Source organism: Manis javanica, chromosome 4 (assembly GCF_040802235.1).
Source record: "Manis javanica isolate MJ-LG chromosome 4, MJ_LKY, whole genome shotgun sequence".
Lineage (NCBI taxonomy): Eukaryota > Metazoa > Chordata > Mammalia > Pholidota > Manidae > Manis > Manis javanica.
Window position 1 is genome coordinate 14,796,975 of NC_133159.1, and position 25,669 is coordinate 14,822,643.

General features: G+C 50.0%; 1 protein-coding gene across 8 annotated transcripts in view; it reads left to right on the forward strand.

The window, feature by feature from the left end:
- Positions 1-25,669, forward strand: part of VWA5B1 (von Willebrand factor A domain containing 5B1) — a 69,627-nt gene that overhangs the window by 18,403 nt on the left and 25,555 nt on the right. For 6 of the 8 annotated variants that reach the window (XM_073233332.1, XM_073233329.1, XM_073233327.1 and 3 more), the window contains 9 exons: positions 7,700-7,864; positions 9,542-9,694; positions 10,949-11,219; positions 14,337-14,482; positions 14,848-14,979; positions 15,601-15,725; positions 19,252-19,428; positions 23,305-23,415; positions 25,122-25,324. In XM_073233332.1, coding sequence (XP_073089433.1) covers positions 7,726-7,864; positions 9,542-9,694; positions 10,949-11,219; positions 14,337-14,482; positions 14,848-14,979; positions 15,601-15,725; positions 19,252-19,428; positions 23,305-23,415; positions 25,122-25,324 — 1,457 coding nt within the window. In that variant the 5' untranslated portion in view covers positions 7,700-7,725. The remainder of the gene's footprint in view (positions 1-7,699; positions 7,865-9,541; positions 9,695-10,948; positions 11,220-14,336; positions 14,483-14,847; positions 14,980-15,600; positions 15,726-19,251; positions 19,429-23,304; positions 23,416-25,121; positions 25,325-25,669) is intronic. The other 2 variants (XM_073233330.1, XM_073233331.1) reach the window with 1 other exon arrangement.

Genomic DNA, 25,669 nt, shown 5'->3' on the forward strand with positions numbered 1-25,669 from the left:
GGCCACCAGAAAGTCCGTCCAGGACTCTAACCCCTGTCAGCCCTCTCTGTTCTCAACCTAGAACATTGCACCCCAGGCTGTCCCAGGACAAACTGGGACCCAGACCACAGGTCTGCCCAGAGGCATCTTCCAGAACCTGGGGGGGTGCGCAGGGGCTGGCTGAGCTCACGGTGTCATCAGGATCATAGCAGCAGCTCGGGAGGCATCAGAGCCCGGGAATTCCAGTGCCCCTGAGGCTCCTGGTCCTTCCTCCTCTTCACCAGCCCCCTTCCCTTTCCTCACCCTCTGAGGCTCAGCCTGCACTCAGCATGGACCTGGAAGCAGCTGGGGAAAGGAGGGCTTTGGAGGAGGGCTGCTTGTTATCCCATCAGCTGACCACTCACCAGCTATGCGATGCTGGGCTCCAGGCAGAAACTAAGTTTCTCCACCTGTGAAGTGAGGGAGGCTGTGGCCAGTAGCAATGACTGTGAAGCACTCGGACCTGGTAGAAGTGCCTCCTCTGAGCTCAGCCTTGTGCTAGAAGCTGGGACAGAGGCAAAGGAGGAGATGTGCCCTCTGTTCTTGGAGGGCTGGCAGCCCTGTGGGGTTGCAGGCATTACAGACTGGCAGTTACAGTGCTTCCTGACATAATGTGACAGACAAGGATTCAGAGGCCATGGAAGCCCCAAGGAGGGTGTGTCTGATGGGGGTGGGGTATCAGGGAAGGCTTCATGGAGGAGGTGACAGTGGAATTGGGCTTTAAGTGGTGAACAGGACTTTGAAAGGCAGAGAAGAGGCAAGCATCATTCCAGGAAGAGTCTCGAGGGTGGACAAGACCCCTATGTCCAGGGCATGGTGAGAGGGTTGGTAGGTTTGGAGCAAAGAATGCAGTACATGGCAGGGGTGACACTGAACAGACAGGGGACCCAACAGGGAAGAACCTTGCTAGCGGTTTACCATGCCCTGTTGGGCAAAAGCAATGGGAACCACAGCTCAGGGGAAAGGGAGGCTCGTGTGTGTGTGTGTGTGTGAGTGGTGATGGAATGGTTGGGAAGGAAAACAGCCTGAGGTTGAAGGACCAGGGACATGGTAGAGATGGTCCAGGGAGAGCAAGAAGCAGCAGCAGGGGGATGGAGATGAGAGCAGGCTGTCAAGAGAGCACTTGGGCCAAAGTATGAGGGTGTGGGGAGAAGCTTAGTGTGAGAGGCAGTGCAGCCTATGGATAAGCATGCGGGCACTGGGCCCTTCTGCTTGTGTTCAACTCCCAGCCTCATCACCAGCTGGCTGTGTGGCCTTGGGCAAGCTACCTCACCTCTCTGAGCTTTGGGGTTTTCATCTATAAAACAGGAATATTAACAGTACGTATCCTCTGAGAATTGTTGCCCAATGGTATATATAAAGCACCTGGAATGATGTGTCATCCATTCAACAAATATCTACTATACCCTTGGTGTTATTCTATGGGTAGCTAATAGAGCAGTGAACAAACTAAAACAAAATCCCCATTGGGGTTTACACTGAGGAGAGTTGGGGAGACCCGCTGAACAAGATTAATAAGCAAGCATACGGTATGTCAGATGATGATAAGTGCGAGGAATGAGGAAACCAGGGAAGAAGGCTAGGATGTGTGCAGAGGTTGTGATTTTAAGAGTGACCTACACGCCTGAGTCAATGGTTTTGGAGATGGAGTGATTGTGGATGGCATCTCAAGCTCAAGGCATGAGGGTGGAAATGGAGGCCAAGCTGGAGGGGAAAGTTACTGAGATGTGGGGGTCAGGGAATAGAAGCCCAGGGGGTTGGATGTCCCATTCCCTTGGATGCTAAAGTCTCCTGGGGTGGTGGCAGACCTTGGGTAGCAGAGGAAGCCAGGAGCCAGGTGTCACATATGTGCCTAAAGGAGGGTATGATCAGGACCTTGAAGATGGTGAGCACCAAAGGGTGGAGGACAACCAAAAGGAGAAGGGGTTTTACAGGCGGATAGAAAAGTAATGGTCTCAGCACCACAATCAGAACCAAGAAGGACACCCACCTGGCTCTGATGGGTGACAAGGAATACGCCGCCCCACTTGGAGAGAAAGCGGGTCCTAGACAAGGACACAGAGAGAATACAGGGAGCCTGCTGCCTCTGGTGTGGTGGCTGCAGAAGGCACATTGGGTGGCTAGGAGAGGCTGGAGATGGTCAGGGGCCAGCTCAGGGATACAGAACAGCAGAGCGTCGCTATGGACTGATGGTCTGTTAGAAGATGCATGAACCTGCATGCTGCCAGGGAGGGTGTGTTTGGGGCCCTGATGGATAAACACTGGGATGAATGGATTTAGCTTCAGCATCTTCTCTGACGTACTCACTGCCTTGGGCCTGGTGGCCAGAGGACTTCTCTCCCTCAGTTGAGCAAATGGGAAACCTAGAAACAGCTAGCCTTGCCATGTGATTACATATTGATTGATTCATTCATTCAACAAGTATTTATTCACCACCTACTATTAGTGCAAGCACTATTCAAGGTACATGGGGTATAACAGTGAGAAAACAGGTCCCAAACCCTTGCCCTAATGATAAGCAGTAAATGTCATATTTTATATATAGCATGTAAGTGACACATGCTATGGGAAATATAAAAATAACAGAGTGAGGGATTGGCAGAGGATAGAGGAATGGGTTGAAGGTTAAGTACAGTACAGGCACACCTCATTTTATTGCTCTGTGCTTTATTGGGCCTTACAGATAGTGCGTTTTTACAAATTGAAGGTTTGTGACAACCCAACACAGAGCAAGTGTATCGGCGTCATTTTCCCAGCAGCATCTGCTCACTTTGTGTCTCTATATCATATATTGGTAATTCTTAATGCTATTGCAAGCTTTTTCATTATTATTATTTTATTTGTTATGGTCATCTGTGATCAGTGATCTTTGTAATTATGCTGAGGTCCACGGTTCACACCCATATAAAACTCTGAACTTAACTGATAAAACTTGTGTGAGTTCTGACTGCCCTACTGACCGGCCGTTCCCCCATCTCTCTCTCCCTTTCCTGGGGCCTCCCTATTCCCTGAGACACAGCCGTATTGAAATTGGGCCAATTGAAAACCTTGCAATGGTCATAAAGTGTTCAAGTGAAAGGAAGAGCCACGTCTCTACACATCTCTCACTTTAAATCAAAAGCTAGAAATCACTAAGGTTAGTGAGGAAGGCACATCCCAAGCCAAGGCAGGCCAAACGCTAGGCCTCCCGTGCCAACCAGGTAGCCAAGCTGTGAATGCAAAGGAAAAGTTCTTGAAGGAAATTAAAGGTGCTACTCCAGTGAACACCCAATAAGAGAAACAGCCTTACTGCTGATAATGGAGAAAGTTTTAGTGGTCTGTATAGAAGAACAAACCAGCCTCAACATCCCCTTAAGCCAAAGCCTACTCCAGAGCAAGGGCTCAACTCTCTTCAATTCTATGAAGACTGAGAAAAGGTGAGGAAGCTGCAGAAGAAAAGCTGGAAGCCAGCAGAGGTTGGTTGGTTCATGAGGTTTAAGGGAAGAAGCCCATGTCCGTAACAGGGAAGTGCAAGGTGAAGCAGCAGGTGCTGATGGAGAAGGTGCCGCAGGTTATCCAGAAGATCCAGCTGAGATCATTAACGCAGGTGGCTGCACCACACAGCAGGTTTCCAGTGTAGATAAAGCAGCTTTCTATTGGAAGTAAGATGCCATCTAGGACTTTCGTAGCTACAGAGGAGAAGTCAATGCCTGGCTTCAAAGGACAGGCTGACTCTCTTGTTGGGGGCTAATGCAGCTGGTGACTTGAAGCCAATGGTCATTTACCATTCTGGAAATCCTAGGGCCCTTCAGAATTATGCTAAATCTACTCCACCTGTGCTCTATAAATAGAACAATAAAGCATGGATGACAACACATTTGTTTACAACATGGTTTACTGAATATTTTAAGCCCAATATTGAGACCTACTGCTCAGAAAAAGATTCCTCTCAAAATATCATTGCTCAATGACAGGGCACCTGGTCACCCAAGAGCTCTAATGAAGATGGACACTGAGATTAATGCTGTTTTCATGCCTGGAAACACACAAATGTTCTGCAGTCCATGCATCAGAGAGTCATTTCAACTTTCAAGTCCTACTATTTAAGAAATACATTTCATAAGGCTGTAACTGCCATAGACAGTGATCAGTCTGATGGATCTGTGCAAATTGAAAACCCTTCTGGAAAGGATTCACCATTTTAGATGCCATGAAGAACATTCATGATTCATGGGAAGGGGTCAAACTATAAATTTTAACAGGAGTTTGGAAGAAGTCAATTCCAACCCTCATGGAGGGCTTTGAGGGGTTCAAGACTCCAGTGGAGGAAGTCACTGCAGATGTGAGGAAAACAGTAAGAGAAACAGAATTACAAGCGGAGCCTGAGGCTGTGACTGAACTGCCGCATCTCATGATGAAACTTGAACGGATGAAGAGTTGCTTCTTACGGGTGAGCAAAGAAAGTAGTCTCTTGAGATGGAGTCTACTCCTGGTGAAGGTGCTGTGAAGACGGCTGAAATGCCAACAAAGGATTTACAATATTACATAACTTAGTTGATAAAGCAGCAGCAGGGTTTGAAAGGATTGGCTCCAATTCTGAAAGATGTTCTCCTGTGGGTAAAATGCTATCAACCAGCATTGCATGCCCCCGGGAAATTTTTCATGAAAGGAAGTCAATCAACGTAGCAAACTTCACTGTTGTCTTATTTTAGGAAATTGCCTCAGCCCCCAACCTTCAGCACCCACCGCCCTGATCAGTCAGCAGCCATCAACATCGAGGCATGACCCTCCTCCAGCAAAAGGACTGCAAATCGCTGAAAGCTCAGATGATGGTTAGCATTTTTTAGCAATAAAGTATTTCTAAATAATGGAATGTATGTATTTTTAGACACAAGGCTATTGCACGCTGAAGAGAACACGGTATGGTGTAAACATAATTTATATGCACTGGGAAACCAAAAAACTTCATTTGACACATTTGATTAAGGTGATCTGGGACCAAACTCACACTGTCTCCAAGGTAAGACTGTAGTAAGAATAGGCCTTCATGAGAAAGTGCCATTTGGACAAAGACTTGAAGGTTTGAGGAAGCGAGCCAAGTGGCTACCTAAGGGAACAGCATTCCTGGAAATGGGAACAGCCAGCACAAAAGTTCTGAGACAGAAAAAGGGCTGGCTTGATGACATCAATGCAGACATGAGAAAGGACACAGGCAAGGAGCTCAGATCAGGGGGGCTGTGAGGGATGTGGAGAGGCTGAAGGAGGTTTGTACAGTACAGTCACATGACTGCATCCATGTCTTCAAAGTATCACTCTGTCTTCTCCATTGGGAATAGATTGTAGGGGCCATGTGGATGGCAGTACCGGGGGTGGCAAGAAGGGGTTCAGTGCCGAAGTTGTTGGCTTGCAGCTCTATTTATTATCTGTATGTTCTGTTAGTTTATATCCACATCTGCCCTGTTGCCCACAATTTCCCCAGCACCTAGGTGATCATTACAGTTAGTGTCCTTGGGAGGCTGCTGACATTCATTCATTTCACTTTACAAATGTTTATTGACCACCTATTATTTGCCAGACACTGTACTGGTTACCTAGTATTATTCAAGTCAACCTTCACAGTGCTGGTGAGATGGGAGCTAGTGCCCCATCCAACTCACCCAGTTTTTTAGAAGAGGGAACCAGCATTCAGGGATTAGAAGTGACTGGCTCAAGGTGAGTGAGGCAGGCAGTCAGCCATCCACCAGGATTCAAATCTGGGACTTACAAGTTCTGGACCATCAAGAAACAGTCTTGGTATTTGATAGTCACACTGGGAACCTCCCGTAACCTGTATAGGATTCTCAGGGCTCAGGGTCACTGCAACATTTCATTAAAAGAAATATAGTCCAGCACCCCACGAAATCCCAAGCTTGCTTTTGTGCCTCTTAAAGAATATTAATTAAGACCAAGTTTGTAACTCAGGGCACTCCTTAAAAATCCTTTCAAGCCCCCCATTTCTCCCCATGACTGCACTAAGATCTCTAGTAACCTCTGTCTCTCAGCCCATTTCCCACCTTTTCTGCTTTCTGTTGCCCTTCAGCCCATTTTCCATATTCAGCAACCCAAAAGTCAAGGACCTAGCAGAGACAGGCTGTCTGGCAGATGAGGGAAGGAGGTGAAGAGAGCAGTATGTTGGCCCCGACCCATTAGAAGCCTCCATAGCAGCACCTCAGACCTGCCCAGGCGCTGCCCCCGAGGCTGAGCCCTGCCTCCTTGCCCTGTCCCGGAGACAACATCTTCCCTGTCGAGTCCCTCCTGGCTGTTTGCTATGGCCTGGTGCCCACTCAGGGCCCAGGCTGGGATGGTTAGAGGAAGGACGCTCAGCATTATTTTCCCTGGCACTCATCTCCCACAAGGATACAGTAGGTGCTTATCAATGCTGGAAGAACTGATGAAAAACATGCATTAATTAGGCCCCAGAAGATTTCAAATTTGCTTTTTCCAAGAGGGCTGATATTGTTAAAGGGTCACTTCCAAGGGAGCCTGCCTTCCAAACCCCACTCACTGCTCCTTCAAACCCCACTCCCTGGGCAAAGGGCCTCCCCAGGAACCCGGGGGAGGGCACCAGAGGCAGTGTGGGGAGCCTGGACTGGATAAGGTGCCCTTGGCAAAACTCTACCCCAAGATGGACTGAAGCTTAAGTCCAAGTTTGCCACGCATCGGGTGCTAGTTCCCGGGAGCTGCTTTCCCCAGTCAGTGTTCTGGCCAGGAGTGGACAAGGATGAGAAAGAAGAGGGAGGGAGTGTGGGTGGCAGGAGAGAGGCTCAGGAAATGAGCTCCACCATCTTGTTCTGCCCCATGGGAGTAGCCAGGCTTTGCTCTCACCACCAGGACAAAGAACTCCTGAGAGAAGACATCTGGGGATACAGCCGCCCCCTTCTGTCTCCTTATCTGCCTCCTGCTGTCAGCTTTCCAGAGATAAGCTGTCTGGGCTGGAGCCAGGAGGGAGAAGATAATTAAAAAGATACTTCAGGCCTGGCAGACGGGGCGGGAGCACCTGGGGATCCCAGCTGGGGTCATGAGGGGTCCTAGAGAGGAAGAGTTCCCGTCTTTGAGGAAAGGCAGAGTGATAGGCACGCACTGGACAGCCTTGCAAGTGACCCCCCGGCTTTCAGCCTGCACACCTGGACGGATGGAGGCTGCCTTCACTTCGTTTTCTTTGGGGGGTACTTCTCACCCCGTCACAGCCACAGTGTTGACTGTAGTGGGCAGAGTCGCTGAAATCAGGGGAGGAGGGACCTGGTGGGCCAGTCCAATCCCCTTATTTTGCAGAGGGAGCATCTCCAGCTCGGGGATTATGGGGCTGACGAAGGGACGGGTCAGAGCTGAGTCCTGCGCTTCCCCTTGCCAGTCAGGGAGCATCGTCTCCTGAGGAGAATTCCAGGCCCCACGTGCGCCTGCTTGGATTCTCGCCCCCATGGTGCTCCAACAGGCTGAGTGAATCCGGGCAGGTCACAGGGCCTCAGGCCTCAGTTTCTCTACTGTGAAATGGAGAGAGATGGAATGACCACTTCTCAGGGCTGGTGGAGAATCAGCATGGGGCACTAGCTGGAAGTGCTTTGGGACAATGAAGACGATGCTCTACTTGCCTGTGTGGTCTGCGGAGGGAAAGCTGGAGGGATGGGGGCCTCTCCCCACTTCCTGCCCTTTCTGTCTCTTGCAGGCCCTGAAGGCTGAGTAGCCAGCAGGATGCCTGGTCTGCTGAACCAGGTCACAGGGGCAGCCCTGCCCCTCACTGCATCTGATGTCACCTCCTTCGTCAGCGGGTACGCCCTGGGTCTGACCGCCTCCCTCACCTATGGCAACCTGGAAGCCCAGCCCTTCCAGGGTAAGGACCTCCTCTGGGGCTTCCCCAGAGCTACCCTCTGCACACGGATCTGTGTCCTGACATGTACCAGCCAACTGACACTGGGCAAGTCTGGGTCTCTCTGAGTCCCAGCTTCCTCGTCTATAAAATAGGAAAGCATTTCTGCCCTGCAGGCCTCAAAGCGTGCAGCAGGCAAGATCAGGATGGGAGCCCAGGCTTGGGCTCAGCCCCAGCCAACCGTCCTGGTGCTATTTATGTCCACAAGGCATGCCCACTAGCGTCAAAAGGTCAGTTGTCCACCTTCCCCAGGGAGCCTCGCAGGAGGACAGGCACCAAAACTCAGAGGAAGTCAGGGCTCCCAGTCCTGGGTGTGGCTCTTGTCCCTGTGACCTCGGGGAAGCCACTGTCCTTCTCAAAACTGGGATGCTCCTTGCCCTGTCTGAGCACCAGGGTTGTGGGAGGAGCAGGTGAGGTAATCAGGAAGGACAGTGTGGAATGAGAAACAGTCTGCACATATGAATCATCGGCACGGGGCCCTCAGGGCTGTGGGCAGGGGTTCGCCTGCAGGAACCCTTTGTAGCCCTTGCTCTTCTCTTTCTGCTCAAGGGAGGGAGTCGCAGGAAGGCTGGTGGGAGGGAGCTGTGTAAGTGTGTCACGGTTAGGATTCCTTCCCATCCAGGGTGGTGGGGGTCTCCTGAACCCCAAGCTTCCTGTCTTGGGGCACCGCCCTCCAGCCCAGCCTGAGGTTCTGACACCATTTCAGTTCCTAAAAGGCACCTGTAGGGACTCTTCAATCCCCTCACAACCCTCCTGGGAAGAGCAAATGAGACTGTTCCTGTTTGGGGAAACCTAGAGAAGGGGGCTTAAAATGGGACCCACTGGGGACCCAGGAGAGTAAGTTAATGACCTACTTTGGGGACAGTCTTTTGACTCTCCACATGCAGAAAGAACCAGGCACCGGCCCCCAGCCCCTATCTTGTAGATGAGGAAACTGGGAAGTGAGGTTTCTGGAGGGCTCCCCCTGGGCCTGGCATTGCGCTGTCCCCATGTTAGTCGGCAGATTAAATGAGATACAACCGTGATCTCCAAGTGCAGTTCCCGAGCCATCGCCATCACTCAGGAGCTGGTTAGAAATGCAGCATCTCAGGCCCTGCCCAGAACTAGTGAACCAGAATCTGCATCTGAAGAAGCCCCCCAGGTGATGTGTGTGCTCTTAAAGATTCAGAAGCACTAAGATATATAAAATGTGGGGCACATACACAGTGGGATTCTTTTTTCAATTTTCATGACCATGAGTTTGTTCTATTATTCCCATTTTACAAATTGGACTTTGAGGCTACAGAAGCTAAACGTCTCATCCAAGGTCGCCAGGCTAGGAAAGGTGCAGGGCCTGGATCAGAACCCTACTCTACATCTTCCAAAGCCTCAGCCCTGGGCAGCACAGGGGCACACACAGCAGGTCACACAGAAATCTAGCCTTGCCCTGCCTCTTGAGAAGTCAGGCCGCCTACGGGCTAAGAGTCAGCTGGGACAAGGGAGCAGCTGTCCCTTTCACCCTGCCCCAGAGCCGTGAGGTCCCAGCCTGATCACCTCGGGCATCCTCCTAGTGGCGGGCCAAAGGCTCGGGGGTCGTTCCCAGGGGCGGGGGAGGGTGGGCGGGGCTGGGGCAGCCCATGACGCAGGGCCCTGCCCCTGCAGGCCTTTTCATATACCCCCTGGATGAGTACACCACGGTGATCGGCTTTGAGGCTGTCGTTGCCGACCGCGTCGTGACAGTACAGATCAAGGACAAAGCCAAGATGGACAGCGGCCACTTGGATGCCACCCATATCAGAGCCACAACTGTCACAGGTAAGGAGACCAGAAGGACTGTGGCAGGGCCTGGGTCTGGTGGGAGTCGCAGGTCGATTTAAAGGGCAGTAATAGGATTAGGTAGAGAGAACACTAAACTAGGAGTCAGGTACAGTGTGACTCAGGCCAATAATTAACCTCTCTGAATCTGGCCTTACTATATATCAAACAGAGGTAATTATGCTGTTCTATTCTAAAAACCATGGTGAGGATCAAAGAAGATAACAAAGGGTTGTTTAAGATATCTCAACAGAACAGAATAGCATGCCATTCAAGCTCAGAGACTGTGGAATGAGTCACACCAAGGTTTGACTCCCCATCCTGTTGCCTACAAATGGTATGAGCTTAGGTATGAAAGCAAACTTCATCTGTAAAATGGAACTAATAATTATACACACCCAAAGCTCAACAGAGAGCATGCGTGCAGAGCACTGATCACAGTCCCTGATACAGAGTAAGTACTTGAATTGTGGCTACTGATGCCTGCTACTGAAGCTACTGAGGCCCAGAGAGGGTGAGTGATCAGCCCAACACCACACAGCATGTTAAGAGCAGAGCCAGACCTTGAATTCATATGGTGTAAGAGATTCTTACCATTGGATCTATGATTGAAGTGAAGTTTGTTCACCTGATCGTTAAGACTTTCAAGAATCTTTTAATGGGCATTTACCATGTGTAAGATGAAAAGTTGCCATCAAGTTGTTGCAACTACTCACAGCCTGGAAGAATAGCCAGGACATGCCTAGGAATGGCCATGTTAGGAGGTGGAGAGTGGCTGTGCCAAAAGAGGTGTGGGTAATGTCAGAGGAGGGGAAGTGGGGTCCAGACTGGGCACCAGAGAGGTTTCCATGGAGGGACTGGAGGGATAGGAAGGACTGGCTGAAAAGGGATGAGGAAATAGACTTTCAGATAAAAGGAGAAAGTGAGCAAAGCCTAGATCCCAAAGGTGGGGATGCTTGAGTGTGATTTTTAGGGGAAAATAGGTCTGCAAATGGAGATGTAGCCTCCATTGGTGTCTTGTGGGTCCCAGTCTCCCACTCCCACCAGGGTACAGTGGAAAGAACATGGCCTGTTGTCAGATCCATGCGGACTCCGTTCAATGAGTTACTCGTTGAGTGACTTGGGCAAGTCACACCCCCTACTGAGCCTCAGTTTTCCCATCCACAATGGGCTACTCCGACCTACCACACAACATGCTTGGAGGGGACTAAAGACAATACATGCACAGACCCTGATTCCAGGCCTGGCACTTAGGAAACCTTCTGCAAGATGGGATTTCTGTCACCCCTCATTCCTACACACCGGGGAAGGTGGCTCTGGATGAGGATTTGGAGCGGATCCTGTTCGTGGTCAACCTGGGGACTATTGCTCCCATGGAGAACGTCACCATCTTCATCAGCACCTCCTCTGAGCTCCCGACGCTGCCCAGCGGGGCTGTGCGCGTTCTGCTGCCTGCTGTCTGCGCCCCGACCGTGCCCCAGTTCTGCACCGAGAACACCGGCCCCTCCAACCTACAGGCCCCAGGGTAAGGATCCCCTGCCCAGACGCGGGTCAGGATCTCAGGTAGGCATCAGGGAGTCAGTAGGGTGGAGCCAGCGGTGTGAGGGGCCACTGGCTGAACAATCGCCCCCAACCCCCCCTCCCCCCGCCCCCGCCACCCGCTCACTTTCAGAGCACTTAAAAATCTCCCTGAAAACCCTGTATTGTTACTGGCCAGAAGTTCTGGGATTTGGATAGTTTGGGATCATTTAATTTTTAATGTACTCAAGAGGTATTTTCTGAGTACCTATGTGCCAGACTCCAAGCGGAATGTTAGGGATACAGAGGCGCCAAACCAGCATGGTTCCTTCCTTTCTGGAAGTTGGTGGGAGAGACCATTATCCAAGCAATAACACAACCAATGTGTAAGTAATCATTTATGTGCTTGTATAACTCATTATGTGAAAAGTGCTATGAAGGGCAAGTTCACTGGGCTGAGAGTATAAAACAGGGACCCAGTCTGGGGAGCCAGGGTCCAGGTGGGACTTCTCTGGGCAGTGATATTTCATCTGTGAGCTCAGCAGTGGGGGGGGGTTGTGGGCACAGAGAGGCGTGTTCCTGTAGGTGAGAACGGCAGGGGCAAAGGCCCTGAAGTAGCAAGGACAGGGCCCCAGAAGCACCAGTGGCATGAGATGAAGCTGCAGAGAGCTAAGACAACCTGTGGCCCAGGCAGACAGTGGATTTCTCTCCAAAGCAGCCAGGGGCCATTGAAAGGGTCTGCAGCAAGGCAGGGTGGGGAGCACGACAAGCCCAGGACCAGACAGTTTCTCTGTACTCCCCATGGAGTAAGAGGGCAAAGGAAGTGGGCTGTAGCCTGAGGCACCTCCTGCTGAGGTCAGGGCCCTTCCCATTTCCCCAGCTAAGGACCAGGAGAAAGAGCTGTTCCTCTGCAGAGACACAGGACTCCATTTTTAAGTAGCCTACTGCATTCAGGTGATGTTTTTGGAAAGCTTGTATATTATCATTCATGTGTGAATTTTTAAAATCTCTCAACCCACAGTATCTTAGCACCATTTTGGCATAAAAATAATATTTGATGTTAAGTTTGTAATTAACTCCCCTCACCCAACTCTTTCCCCACGTCTTTGAGCCAAGTAGAAATCTGGGAAGATGTACCATATACATCCAGGAGCTTCACACGCACCCTGGCAAGGCTCTGGCGACAGCTGGGAGCATGTGCACACTGGGACACAGAGGACAGTGTCTGCAGGCCCCCGGACACCACCAGCTAGAGTGCTAAGCTGGGGGGAGGGGCTATTGCAGCTCCCCACATGCAGTCAGCCTGGAGGGCTTCCTCAGTTGCTCCTTCAATAGGCTAGTAATTAAACACCTACTGTGTGCCAGCACTATTTTGGGTGTTGGGAATACAGCTGCAAATTAGACAGACAAGGTCCCTGCCCTCATGGGACTGGAATTCTGACAGGGGCAGACAGACAATAAAGATACAAGCCTGTAGCATGTAATACACTGGCTGAGTTCTGTGATGATAAATGCTACAGAGGATAGAGGGGGCAGGAAAAGGTGGGTGCTGTTTTGCTAGAATAGACAGGGCTTAGGCAGCATTTGAGGCCTGATATGAATGAACAGATCAAACCATGGAGATATTCTGGAGGAAGAAATTCTGGGCAGAGAGTAGAAGGAACAGTAGGTGCAAAGGCCCTGGGGCAGCAGCAGGCTTGGTGTGTTTGAAGAGCAGCAGGAAGGCTAGACCCCCAAGGAGAGGTAGTAGGGAGTCAGAATGTGTAGGACCTTGAAGCCTAGGGTGAGGACACTTGTTGACACAACAGAGAAGCTGGCAGCACAAGCCAGTCTCAGACCAGGGAACACCAGTTTGGGTATTGTCTTTGTAAGTGCTGCCAAGCCTGTGCATTTGAAAGGCAGAGGACATTCAAGACCTTGGGAACAAGAGGCCCAGGAGGCTCTGATGCTCATGAGGTGGCCCTGATAAGCTTATTCTGCCCAGTCCAGTAGGCAAAGTTAACATGATGCTCTGGGAAGAAGCCTGCATCTAATCTTCATGAACTTCACAGTTGCTCAGATAGAATGACACTAGGAAAAGTAAGAAAAATAGGTAACACCAAGTGGTAGTGAGGATGAGAAGAAAAAGAGATCCTTGTTCGCTGCTGGCAGACGTGGAAACTGAGACACCCATCCCAGATGTAAATCTGGCTATTTCAGATGTGTGCCCTTTGACCCAAGGACCCCTGGGAAATTCTCTCGTACGTCCAAAAGGAGGCACAAATGAGAAGCTTCATGGTGGTGGCGTCTGTGGACACAGGGAGATAGAGGCAGAAACAAGTAAATACAATATACCAGATGTCCCCCTGTGACACCATGTCAACAGAAAAGGCTGGTTTGCAGACAGACACCTGGACAGACCTCAAAAACATAGCACTGGAGTGGAAAGAAGGAAGTGATTGAATAAGATTCATAATACAATGCAATCTTTTCCATTGAAAACACATTCACAACCAAAAACCACCAGCATTTTACAAGGAGACATGCATATTTAAGGACATACATCAGAAACCTCAGAGGGTGTGCCATGGAGTGGAAGGCCACAGGGCAGGATCAAAGACAGTGGGGGATGGCGCAGAACGAAGGCCCAGTAACTTGAGGCTTCAGCAGGGATTCAAGAAGTGGTGAGATGGAGTGTAAGCTATCTCCCCATGGAGCCAGGCAGGCCTGGTGCAGGATGCATGCTTCACCACATCCTAACTGAGGGGGCATGGGCTACATGCCTCATCTGGCTGAGCCCCAGCTTCCCCTCATGGGAAATGGGAGAGGTGGGGCCCTGATACCACCTTCTGGGGTCCAGTGAGGACAAGGTGAACCAGCGCTGTGGGGCACCATGCTGGTGCCCGGCCAGGTCATCAGAGGTGGCTGGGCCTTGTGGCAGAATCCAAGCTCTCCCTCAGGTCAGGATGAGTGGGAGAGTCAGGATCCGGGGTCAGGGAGAGCTCCTCAGCCCCATTTGGGGCTGGGATGCAGGGGTGTTGGGCTGCCCGGCACTCACCGACCCTCCATGTCTTCTCATGCTGGCCTGTGCCTCTGCCCTGGCTGCCTGTCTCCGCCTTCTCCTTCCTCTTGGCCCCCTTCCCAGTAAAGACAGGCATTGTTTTGGCAATCGGGCCCTGGATTGCTGGAACAAGTTGTGCCTGGCAACTCTCCTGGACACTGAAGTGTCCAACCCCATGGAATATGAGTTCAACTTCCAGCTGGAGATCCGTGGGCCATGCCTGCTTGCAGGTGAGTGGAGCTAGGAGCCAAAAAGAAGATTCAAGGCCCCGGGGTGGGAAGGGCTTCAGGCAGGCAGCTGCCAGGGACAAAGAGGAAGCTGCCAGGGATTCGAGGCCCCGGGGCAGGGAAGATAGCCCACCCAGATGGGGAACAACCTGAAGCACAGGGAGCTTTATTGGCCCCCATTTCCTTCTCTGTGATGTGTGGCCCAAAGATGAGCCCCTCCCAAGGTCAGGTTCCAAGCCCACCTCAGTGTCAGGAGCCCGCAATGGGGCTGGTGTGCCTGTCACCTCAAGCCTGGGTCTCTGCGTCCCCCACTGAGCCCCTATCTCTCCCAGGCTCTTGAGTGTGTCCCTTCTTTCTGTGCTACTCAGGGGTGGAGAGTCCCACCCACGAGATCAGAGCCGATGCTGCCCCGTCCGCATGCTCAGCCAAGAGCATCATCATCACCTTGGCCAACAGGCACACCTTCGACCGGCCTGTGGAGATCCTCATCCACCCCAGCGGTATTGTGCGCCAGGCAGAGCCCCCGGGGATGCCATGGGATGGAGGGGGCGCTGATCCTGTGCAGCACAGACACAGGTCCAGTGACCAGCCAGGGAGAGGGTAGGGGGAGGAGAGGAGACTGACTTTTGGCCTCCTGGGAAATTTGGCTGTAGCTGCAGAATCGAGGGTTTCCTGACCCCGATTCTAGCTCCAGAGGCCCCAGGGTCTCATCTACCCACTGGGGGCGTTTTGCCCCCTGGCCTGCTGAGTATAGGATTTTCGGAACCCTAAGCTAGATGAGACCCTGGCAGCTCTGAACCTCAGGGAGCAAGTTTTTTGTCTCTAAGAACTCATAGAATGTCAGGACCTGAAAAGATCAGAGAGCCCAGTCCCGCTCCCATTTTACAGACCTGCAAACTGAGGCCCAGAAAGGACCAGCAAGTCACCCATGGCGGCTAGGCTCTCCTGCTCCTGGCTAAGGAGTCTTCCCATGGCCTCACACGGCTCCAGGCAGCCAGGGATTCCACGCCCCTCTTCCAATTGGGAGGCCTCCCCGCTGCGAAGATCCCGCCCCTGCAGCAAAGCCCCTGGCATCATTCCAGCACTCGGACCAGTGCCAAGAGTCAATCTCATCTCTGCAGAGCCCCACATGCCACACGTCCTGATGGAGAAAGGGGACATGACCCTGGGAGAGTTTGACCAGCACCTGAAGGGAAGAACAGATTTCATTAAAGGGACGAAGAAGGACAGCAGTGCAGGGCGAAAGGTGAGGGTGACTGAAGCGAAAGCAGTGGCGGCAGAACTGGGGTGGCATGGTGACTTGGTGTTTGCGCGGCCAGTGAGGAGACTGAGCCGGGGCAGGGGCGGCAATGGCTTGCCCCAGGTCACAGGGCACACCTCATCAGTGCCTCACTCCGGGGACCGCGGGCAGAGGGAGAAGGGAGGCCCGGAGCAGCTGTCTCCCTGATTCTGTCCTCCTGCCTTCAGCCAGGCCCCCTTCCCCTACTGCCACCAAGATGCCTAAGCCAAGCAGAATTCTCGGTTGGTGGCAGAAGACCCCTTGGTCTTCCCCAGACCATTCCAGCCCCGAGGGACCCCCAGGACCTACAGTCGGTGCCCTCCCAGCAGCGTCTTTACTCCCAGGCTTCCGTTTCCCCACCGGCCTAATGGGTCTCTTGCTCTTCTGCCTCGGAGATCCTTGCTTGCTGTTACATGAAGAACAAAGGCAATGCGGGGAACGCCTGGGAAAGAGCCTTCCCTCTGCCCGCCCCTCCCCCATGAAGCTAAAGGGTAAGGAGGCCTCAGCAGAGAGGCCGGAGTGGGGAAGTGACAGGTGGGAGGCTGAGCCAACAGCCGCAGGTTACACCAGCAGTCTCTCTCCAGCTCACGGCCTGCACACCGAGCCCCGTCCTGAATGCCAAGGTAGTTTTAAGAATGAGGACACACTTTTTATTCTCTCTCCTCTTCGACTGAGAAAACTGAGGTTTGGCACCCCAAAAACAGCTGGTAGGCTGGGGGAAGGGGAGGACCATTCTCTTGGGAGCTGGCTTTGGTGACAGTGAGGCCATAAACTTAGACTTGATCGTGTGGGAGAGCTACGCTGGGTTTAAAAGCCCCACTCCTGCCAGTCTGACTGGCAGGGGACAATACAGAGGGGAGTGAACAAGAGCAGGTGGACAGCTTCTTGCTCACCTCATCTGCATGTTAAAGGCCCACTGGAAACCCCTGCCCTCCCAGAGGGGCTCCCTCACCCAGATGAGTCAGGTGGAAGAAGAGGCTGGAGCCAGGTTCTCAGAGTGGGAGTGGCAGTGCCAGGGTGCCACTGAGCTCTGAGAACTACAGCATGGGTGGGGGAGGGCAATGCCAAGCTTAAATCAAGTAGCTCTGGGACCTGAAGCAAATGAGAATTTGCCACCTTCTGTTGGTTAGGCAAATACCCTGTATTCTCATGAGCTCCGGGGCTGACAGCGATGGGGAAGCTGCTATGAAGTGGTGAGTTTGCTGTAATGGATAATGGCCACTCAAGAAGACCTCAGGGAATCCTGAGCCAGGGCCCAACACCACCCTTCTGAGAGGCAAAAATCACGTTCTCAGAGGTGGTTCCATGTCACTGGCAGATGTATCTGTGCTGCTGTGGGCTCTGTCATTAAGAGAGTCAGACTAGGCAGTGGTTTTTGGCAAAGGAGCTCCATGAAGGAAAGAGGGCGCAATTTGTTGCCAGAGAGGAAGGTGGGCATCCAGACAGCAAATGTCGATCAGGGAGATTGAGTGGGACAATGTGTGAAAAAACGTGATTTAGCAAAAGGAGGCAAATGACACAGAGGAGGACACCATATACAAGAGACAGATGCAGAGAGAAGCAGAGACAAATAGAGACAGAGAAACTGAAAAAATGAAAAGAAAAAGATGCACACAGAGGTCGGTGGCTGACAAAGACCCACACAGATTCAGTCTCCTTTATTCATTCAACAAACACTAAGTGCCCAATAGATGTCAGGCTTTGTTCTAGGTACTAGGGCGACAATACTGAAAATGGCACATCCTTGGCCTCATGGAGCTTATATTCTAGCACAGACAAGAAGTAAACAAGTGAGCAATATGAGTTTGGAGAGGGCTGGGGACCACTGAAGAAATAAAACAGGATGTCATGATAATGAATGATAAGCACCGGGTACTGTTTAGGCAGGAGTGTAGAGAAAGCCCATCTGAGAATGAGACCTGGTGGATGATGAAGAAATGGGAGAATGTGCAAAGCACTGGAAACAGGATAATGGTGGCATGTTTGGAAAACAGAAAGGTGGCTTAATACAAGGAGCAGAGTGGGCAAAAGAGGTGGACAAGGGTCAGGGCATTGGGGGTTTCATAAACCCTATACGAGGTGTAAGGGGAAGAAGCTATTGCTCAAGTAAGAGAATGATGAGAATGATCACGTTCCTGCTCTATGTAGGACGGACCACCAGGAGATGGAGGAGGAAGAAGGGCCAGTAGGAGCCTATTGCCAATAAGGGTCCGAATAAGAGATGATACTGCCCTGAACTTGGGTGGTGGCAGTGGGGACAGAGAGGAAAGGACAAGTTTAGAATGTCTTTGAGCAGCAGGCCTGCCAATCCCTTGCTAAAGGAGTAGATGTGTGGGGTGAGAGAGACAGAGGAACCAGGGACCACTCCTGGGTCTTTGATTTGAGCACCTGGGTGTGTGATGATGCCGTGGAGTTGGGGAAGGGATTCAAATAGACGAAAACTGAGAAACAGACACAAAAAGACAGACACATGCAGGGACAGTCAGACAAAGACCAAGAAAGTCGGTGTGGGGACAGAAGAGGACGGAGGAAATGAGATGTGGTGCGGAGTGAATGGGAGAGTCAAGCAGGAGGGCTCAGGAGCAGTGTACCAGCTAAGGGAATGTATAAAAAGAGCAAGAAGTGAAAAGATAAAGCCCTTTCTTGAATGTTTACTCAGTCTATCTCTGTATGAGGCTCTATGTTAAGCCCTGGAGATGTTAAAGAGACGTAGGCATTCAAGTAGCACAGGTGCTAGAGGGGAGGCAGAGATACAAGCAAAAAGTTGCAGGGAGAGAAGTTCCTGGGCCCCCAACAACGCCTGAGAGCAGCAGGCATAAAGGCCACTTTTTAGGAACAAGTGGGCTTCACAAGCGTTGCATTTGATCCATACCACTCAGCGAGGCGTGTACTCGTGTGCTCATTTCCTGGATGAGGAAACTTAATACTAATTAAGTCCACCTGTAAGATTGCAGCAAGTTTTCTTAAGAAGTAAAATTTGAAGAGGGAATAGGAAGTTATCAGTGGGAAAGAATCAGCAAACCAGGGAAACCAGTTCATAGCCAAGATGAGCCCGAACGGTCTTGGTGCTGGGCGTGAACGTGAAAGAAACCGCCACTCTGCCGAGACCTGAATGTGTGCTGGTGGCTTCCCGTTTGTGTGCCAGCTCAGATTAGCCTCAAAACCACCTGGAGAAAGGAAACAGTGTTTGCCCCATTTTACAAATGAAGAAACAGACCCAGAGGAGGGATTTGCCCAAGATCACACAGCTGCCAAACAGTGGATTCAAACCCAGATCTTTCTGCCTTCTGAGTCCATACTTGCTGTTGCAACCCATGAAAGTCCACAGTCACAGTCAACCTGTGAGAAGTACAGTCTGCCTGGCAGCCTTTCACCCAGAGTATGAGTGGGATCTTGACAAAACTTGGTGAGCAATAGGGGATCAGTGCGAGCCCCCAGGATAGCTCTGGACTCCTTGAATGCCCAGGTGAGAGAGTTTTCCTTCCTCCTCTAGACAGAAATCATCCGGAGACGCCTCCACAAGGATGTCCCCCACCATTCTGTCATCATGCTCAACTTCTGTCCCGACCTCCAGTCAGTCCAGCCGAACCTGAGAAAGAGCCAAGGGGAATTTATCTTCCTCATTGACAGGAGTGGCAGCATGAGTGGGACCAACATCCACCGCGTCAAGGTACCTGTAAGAGGACCCCCTCCCCCTGGGGGCTGGGGCTCCAGGATAAATCAGCTGTGCTCCCCCAAACCCACTTCCTCAGGACTTTCTGTTCCAAGCAGCCCTCCTTGAGAGGAAGGAAACTAACATTTGCTAGGGGCCTACAACAGGTCAGTTACTGTGTCCACTTAATGCACAGCTTGGTGTTCAATCCAGACACTAATCCTCTGAGGCTGGTCCTATTGTTACCATTTTCCAAATGGAAAAACCTATACTGAGAGTTTCCATGATCTACCCAAGGTCACACAGCTAGAGTGGTCTAAGACTGAACCCTTGTCTGTCTGACTGACCCTATCATCTGACACCAACCATGGCCCCTGATATCTAGGAATGTGTATGATCCGGTAGAAAATATTTGGTTTATCCTTTTTCCCCCCAAATTCTAATATGTGCAAAGCACTATGCTTGGCCATCTGGGAAGACAGCAGGTTGTAAACATAGTTCCTGCCCTCAAGGAGTTCACAGTCAAGTGAGGGGGACAGTCCTGATAATCACTCTTGCCTGGGAGCATGATCTTGCTGCAATGGAGAGTTCTAAAGGACTACAAAACAGTGATACCCTCTTTTGTATTATCCCCTCATATCAGAAGCATTTCATCTCCCTCAGATTATTCATATCAATTATGACGTACCCAACTCCCCTTTGTATTTTCAATTGTGTAGATGTCCATCTCCTCTGGAGTTATGAATTCATTAAGGGAAAGGACCAGATAGTTTTCATTTATCCCTCCCCATGGGGCCTATCTCTGTGCCTACGCGTTAAAAAAAAACCCTCAGTTGATGTTTATTGAACTGGGTAAAGGATCATATAGTTCAAGAAAATAAGGGATGAGTGAACAACAAGGGAGCAGACTCTGCTGTCACCTGAAATTTCAACCTTTCTCCTAGTTTATCCCTGGTGCAAACAAACTCTTGCTTCCAAGGCAACGGAATCAGCAAGGAAGGTTTGGGGTTAGGTGAGATCTGTGCTGCCAGCTCTCTCCTTGGGCTTGCTCTGGCTGGGTTTTGTCCTTGAAGTGTGACAGAGCAGACATACATGAGACCCAGGCTCCTGCTTGAGGCCTCCTGACACTGGGGTGCAGGACTGCCTCCCCACTCTCGCCCACCCTCAAAGGCAGGAATCGGAACTGGGAGCTGTCCATAGTGCTGCAGTGCTGAAGCATTCTCCAGGCCTTGTGTGACCGACCATGTGTGCTCCATTCCATAACTACATCAACTTGTAAGACGTCTCTCCAGTTACTCTAAAGTATCAAGGGATAATAAACCTAAAACATCTCTTGAAGAGCATTTATTTTCCCTGCCACTTTCCATGTAAGGAAACTGAGTCCCCAGGAGATTAAGTGTTTTTCCCAACATCATGAGGCTAGTGAGGGAGCCTAATAAGCCTTGCATATCTTGGTTCGGTGCCCATTTTCCTTACACTGTTGATAGGTAATTATAAGACTTTTCCACTAAGAAAAGCTCTCTTCTCTAATCATGTCATTTCTGCTGTATGCTTATTGGAAAGAGCAATGCCTGGGCTCCAGGATCGGTTCTGCCACTGACTTGCTATGTGGCTTTGGACAAATTGATTCTCAACTTTGGGCCTCATTTATCCTTCCTGTAAAGTGACAAAGGATTGATTCAGGGAGGGAAAATACATGTCACACATCCTCTGTTCCTCTCTCCCAAGCCCAGACAGATATCAGTAATTAGCCATGACACTTATTTTTCATGCAGAGCCTTGACTCATTCTCTGTATCCTTCTCATCTCAGGGTTCCAGGCAGTTACTATCAGTTAAATGGAGCTGGTTTATGAGTGGAAACCATTTCCTGTAAAGACCTTTCCAACCTTTACATTCCAGAATTCTCTGACAACTTCCTCTGGCTCTCCTCTCCCTCCCTTTCCCCTTGGAGTGTCTCTTGCTCAATTTTCCAGTTCTGCTCTTAGAGCTCAAGGTCATCCCTTCGCAAATGGTTTTGCATTAATGCAATCCATTCTGTTATGCATGCCCCTTTTAGAGAAAGGCACAAAAATTATTCAGGCCATACACCCCCATTCCCCACTCACAATGAGATCCTTGATGAGTTGCTTGGGTCATTAATTGTAGCCCATTAGGTTGAAGTTTTAGGAAAAACTAGGCTTAGGGAGGTAGGAGAGACTAAATCCAAATAGCCCCGCCAAAGGGGACAGTTCAGCTAGTTTAATTTCCTGCAGCTGGTCTCATTCTTCAGCTTCCACCTGCTGCCAAAAACATGGGCTTTAAACATTCTAATAGGCGTGAACAGAGACAATCTGTACGGATCAATAGAGTCTCCTGCTAGCAGAAACATACATTAGTGGCTAATGAAAAAAACAAGCAGATATTGACTTCTTTTGTAAAGAAACAAAACGTACTGACACAAACAACAAAGAGAAATGGAGTGGATGTTAATGTTAATGTTTACAGAGGTGGGTGTGAGAGGTGCTGCAGGTCTGTGGAGCCTGCACAGCCATGTGGTGTAGAAGTCGCTTGGATCCACTTGCAGCTGTTTCCTTCTGAATTCTGGAATACAACAGCTTGTTTCCCTGAGGCTAGGCTAAGTAAACTCAGTGGGGTGTCGTCAATAAACTATTGGGATGTAGGTGAGTCCTTCATTCCCAAACTCTGTGCCAAGGCAGAGCCAACATGGAGAAAGATCTTAGACTTACGTTTTGAAAGCCTCAGTCCCATGCTTAGGTGTTGTGATCCAGTGCCATTCCTTAACGCTCTGAGCTTCAGTTTCCTTATCTACACAATAGAAGTATTGGGATAAACAGGTATCTCATTGGGTTGGTAATAATAGCCATGTACTGAATGTTTACTCTGTGCCAGGCTGAGGCTCAGAGGAGTGACTTAATTAGCCCAAGGTCAGGTGAGTAATGATAAAGGTGAAATTTAAACCCAGATATGTTTAACTTCAATGTTATCTTCTTAATCACAATCCTGTAACACATATTATGTAGATTAAATTAGATAATATAAAGTGCTTAGAACAGTGTTTTTTCATGTAGTTTCATTTTATATTTATCATGGTATTGTATCATCATCATCAAGTCATGATTTCCCTCCTGTCATCTCCTCCATCTTCCCTCTTCGTCATTATTTGTTTTCACTATACTTTTGTCAAATTCTCCTGGTATTGCATAGTTAAATAGGTTAAGACTCTTTAATGTTCCCAGACGCTGGAGGCAAAGTGACACAAGCCTGCATCCCGGCTCCACTGCTTACTATCTTAGTGCTCAACAACAAGTCCATCTACCTCTCTGTGCCTCGATTTTCTTGTGTATAAAATGGGGGTGATATTGTGGCTGCCTCAAGGGTTATTGCGAAGATTATTTGAGGTATGCATCTAAAGTACATATTGGTCATTGAACAGATACAAGCTAGAAACTGCCCCTAAGAGATTTGTAAATAATGGTTAGGGTGAATCTGATATAAAAAGCCCCGGAGGAGAGCCAGAAGCGTGTTCCATCACCAGCGTGACCTAGACCCAGCCACATGCCTCCCTTGGATGTCCATTTTGTTTTGGCAGAAGAGAGGAGGTGCTCCCTGTTCTCCCTGCCTCCCAAGGTCATAAGGAGGTGAAATGGAACCGGCAAGCTATAATAGAATGGCTTTGAGGAGTTGGACTTGCTAATTGGACGAGAAGTTTTATGATGATGGCTTTGGTCCAGCCTCTGGTCAGTGTCAGCCAGTTTCTTGATCTGTAGGGTGCAGATGGAGGAGTGAAAGTCCTGCTTGGAGGCTGCCTCTGTGTTGGGATGAGAATACAGGTGTATGGTGGTGGAGGTAAAAACTTCTTCCCAAATCCTGAAAATCCCTTTCCTGCCTGCCAGGATGCCATGCTGGTAGCCCTTAAGAGCCTCATGCCAGCCTGCCTCTTCAATGTCATCGGGTTTGGATCCACATTTAAGACCCTCTTCCCTTCCAGTCAGACCTACAGTGAGGTAAGGAGGTCAGGCAGGGACCAGGAGAGGGTGGCTGGTGAGGAGCAGAGGGAAGGAAGGAAAAGAGTGAGGGGGCACCTTGAAGCCTGCCTTGGAAGCGGGCCACTCATATGGAACCCAGATGAGACCCAGGAACAGAGGACTAAAGAGAGGCTGTCTCTGGTGGGCAGTTTTCTGACATCTTCTGATAGCCCTTCTTTTTTTAAAAATAAAGACTATGTTGGGAAAACTATGGGTGTGCACAGAAGAGGGGGTACAGAGAAGGGTAGAGAGAGGCTCTATCCCAGTCCCCCAATCCACTGAAGCTTCTGTCTCATGAGAATGACATATTCATGCAAGGTTGAGCTAAAGGAGTGAATGGGCGGGGGTGAATAGGTGAGTAAGTGGACGTGGGTGCGGGATAACAGTGGGACTCACAAGCCTCAAGCTGCGGTTGGGAACAAAGGGGACTGCGGCCTCAGCAGCATGTTCAAAATTGGAGCGTCCTACCCATGTCTAGGGACAGGAAGAAAAGAGCAAAGGAGAGAGGGAAGGCTGGGAAGAAGGGAGGAAGGACATAGGGACACTTTTCAACTAAAAATAACATGGGTTTTAAAATACAAAAATAACATGATTGCATTATAATTTTTAAGTCTGAATGATCAAAAATAAAAATTTTTTAATCTCCCATAATCATATCAGTCAGAAAAAAAGAAGAAAAACCATTGTTCAGAGCTTGTTTTGTGTAACTCCCTCCAGACCTTGTTCTATGAATTTACAGACATTTTCAATAAAAATAGGATTAGACCTTCCATTCTGTTCTGTATCCAACTTTCCTAACACAAAACTATCCTGAGCATATCTCCATGCCATAAGTATTAACCTGCAACATAATTTGAATGGCTGCCTAGTATTTCACTACACAGATTGTGATGGGTTTTTAACTGAACACTTACAGTTGAGTATTTAAGTTGTTTCCATTCTTTTCCATTTAGTCAGCTTTGTAGCAAAGACTTCCCATACTTCTTTAATGATTCCCTTGGGATAAATTCCTAGTCTTGCTGTTTCAAAAGGTACATATACGTTTTAAGACTGTTGATGTATCTATTACTCCAAGCGTGGGTGTTGGAAGAGCATCTTGTTGAGTCAGAAGTAGGGCACTTGATGTCTGTTAAGAATCTGTCCTTCCTGCAGTGATATCCATCCAGGGCCCGTAATCCTTGGCCAGTTGGGTCTCACAGTGTTGGTCCAGAAGGGAGGGAATCTGAAGCCCAGATTGGGGCAGTGATTTCCTCAAAGTATGGTAGGGATTTAGGGCCACAGTGAGGCCAGGACTCAAGTCTTAAGATTTCTAGTCTGATGTTCTATCCACCACATTTCCTGCCTTGCTCATGGGAAAAGGAAACTCATTTGTGCTGAGCAATTAGGACCCAATATGCTACCTTTTCTAGGGGTGTTGATATTTTTAAGAGGGAGTAACAAAGGACAATAATAAGTGAATACACCACAGTGACATTTTGGGCACTAGTAGAGGGTGTTATTGGGCAGAGTCACACCAAATAAGTGGTCATCTACTCTTCCTGCATGTAGGGCAGAGATGCAATTGGGAACATGAATCAACTCCAGTGAGATCAAGCTAAGATCTAGGCAAACGAAGGACGCATCCTCCAGGGGTGCCATACGGTGATCCTGGGGACAATCTCCCCTGCCTATGGCCTTTCCTGCAGGAAAACTTGGCCACTGCCTGTGACAACATCCAGAGGATGCGGGCTGACATGGGTGGCACCAACGTCCTCTCTCCTCTCAAGTGGATCATCCGGCAGCCTGTGCACCGAGGCCACCCGCGGCTTCTCTTCCTGATCACAGATGGTGCCGTTAACAACACTGGGAAGGTGCTAGAACTGGTGCGAAACCATGCCTTCTCCACCAGGTGGGCACAGGCGGATGTCTAGGGCTTGGTTATGCTGGGCTGCCCTGGGCTGGGGGTGCCAGAACCGGAGCAACATGGAAAATGCCAGGAGAGGACCCACAGTTCCTACGGTGCTTTGCTTCCAGGTTGGTGTGGCTGACTGCAAAGTCTGCCTTTTGCCCTCAAGCGTTCAGGAGGGATACCTACAGATTCCCACACTCACACAGCTCCCGTGGAGCAGACTAGGCGGAAGTCCTTCCTGCTGCTTTGAGTCTGTGCTGGGGTGGTAGTTTATGGGCTGTCCATGTGTGAATATGAGTGTCCGACGGCCCTCTTTCTTCTCCCTCACCCTCTGAGATAGCTCGG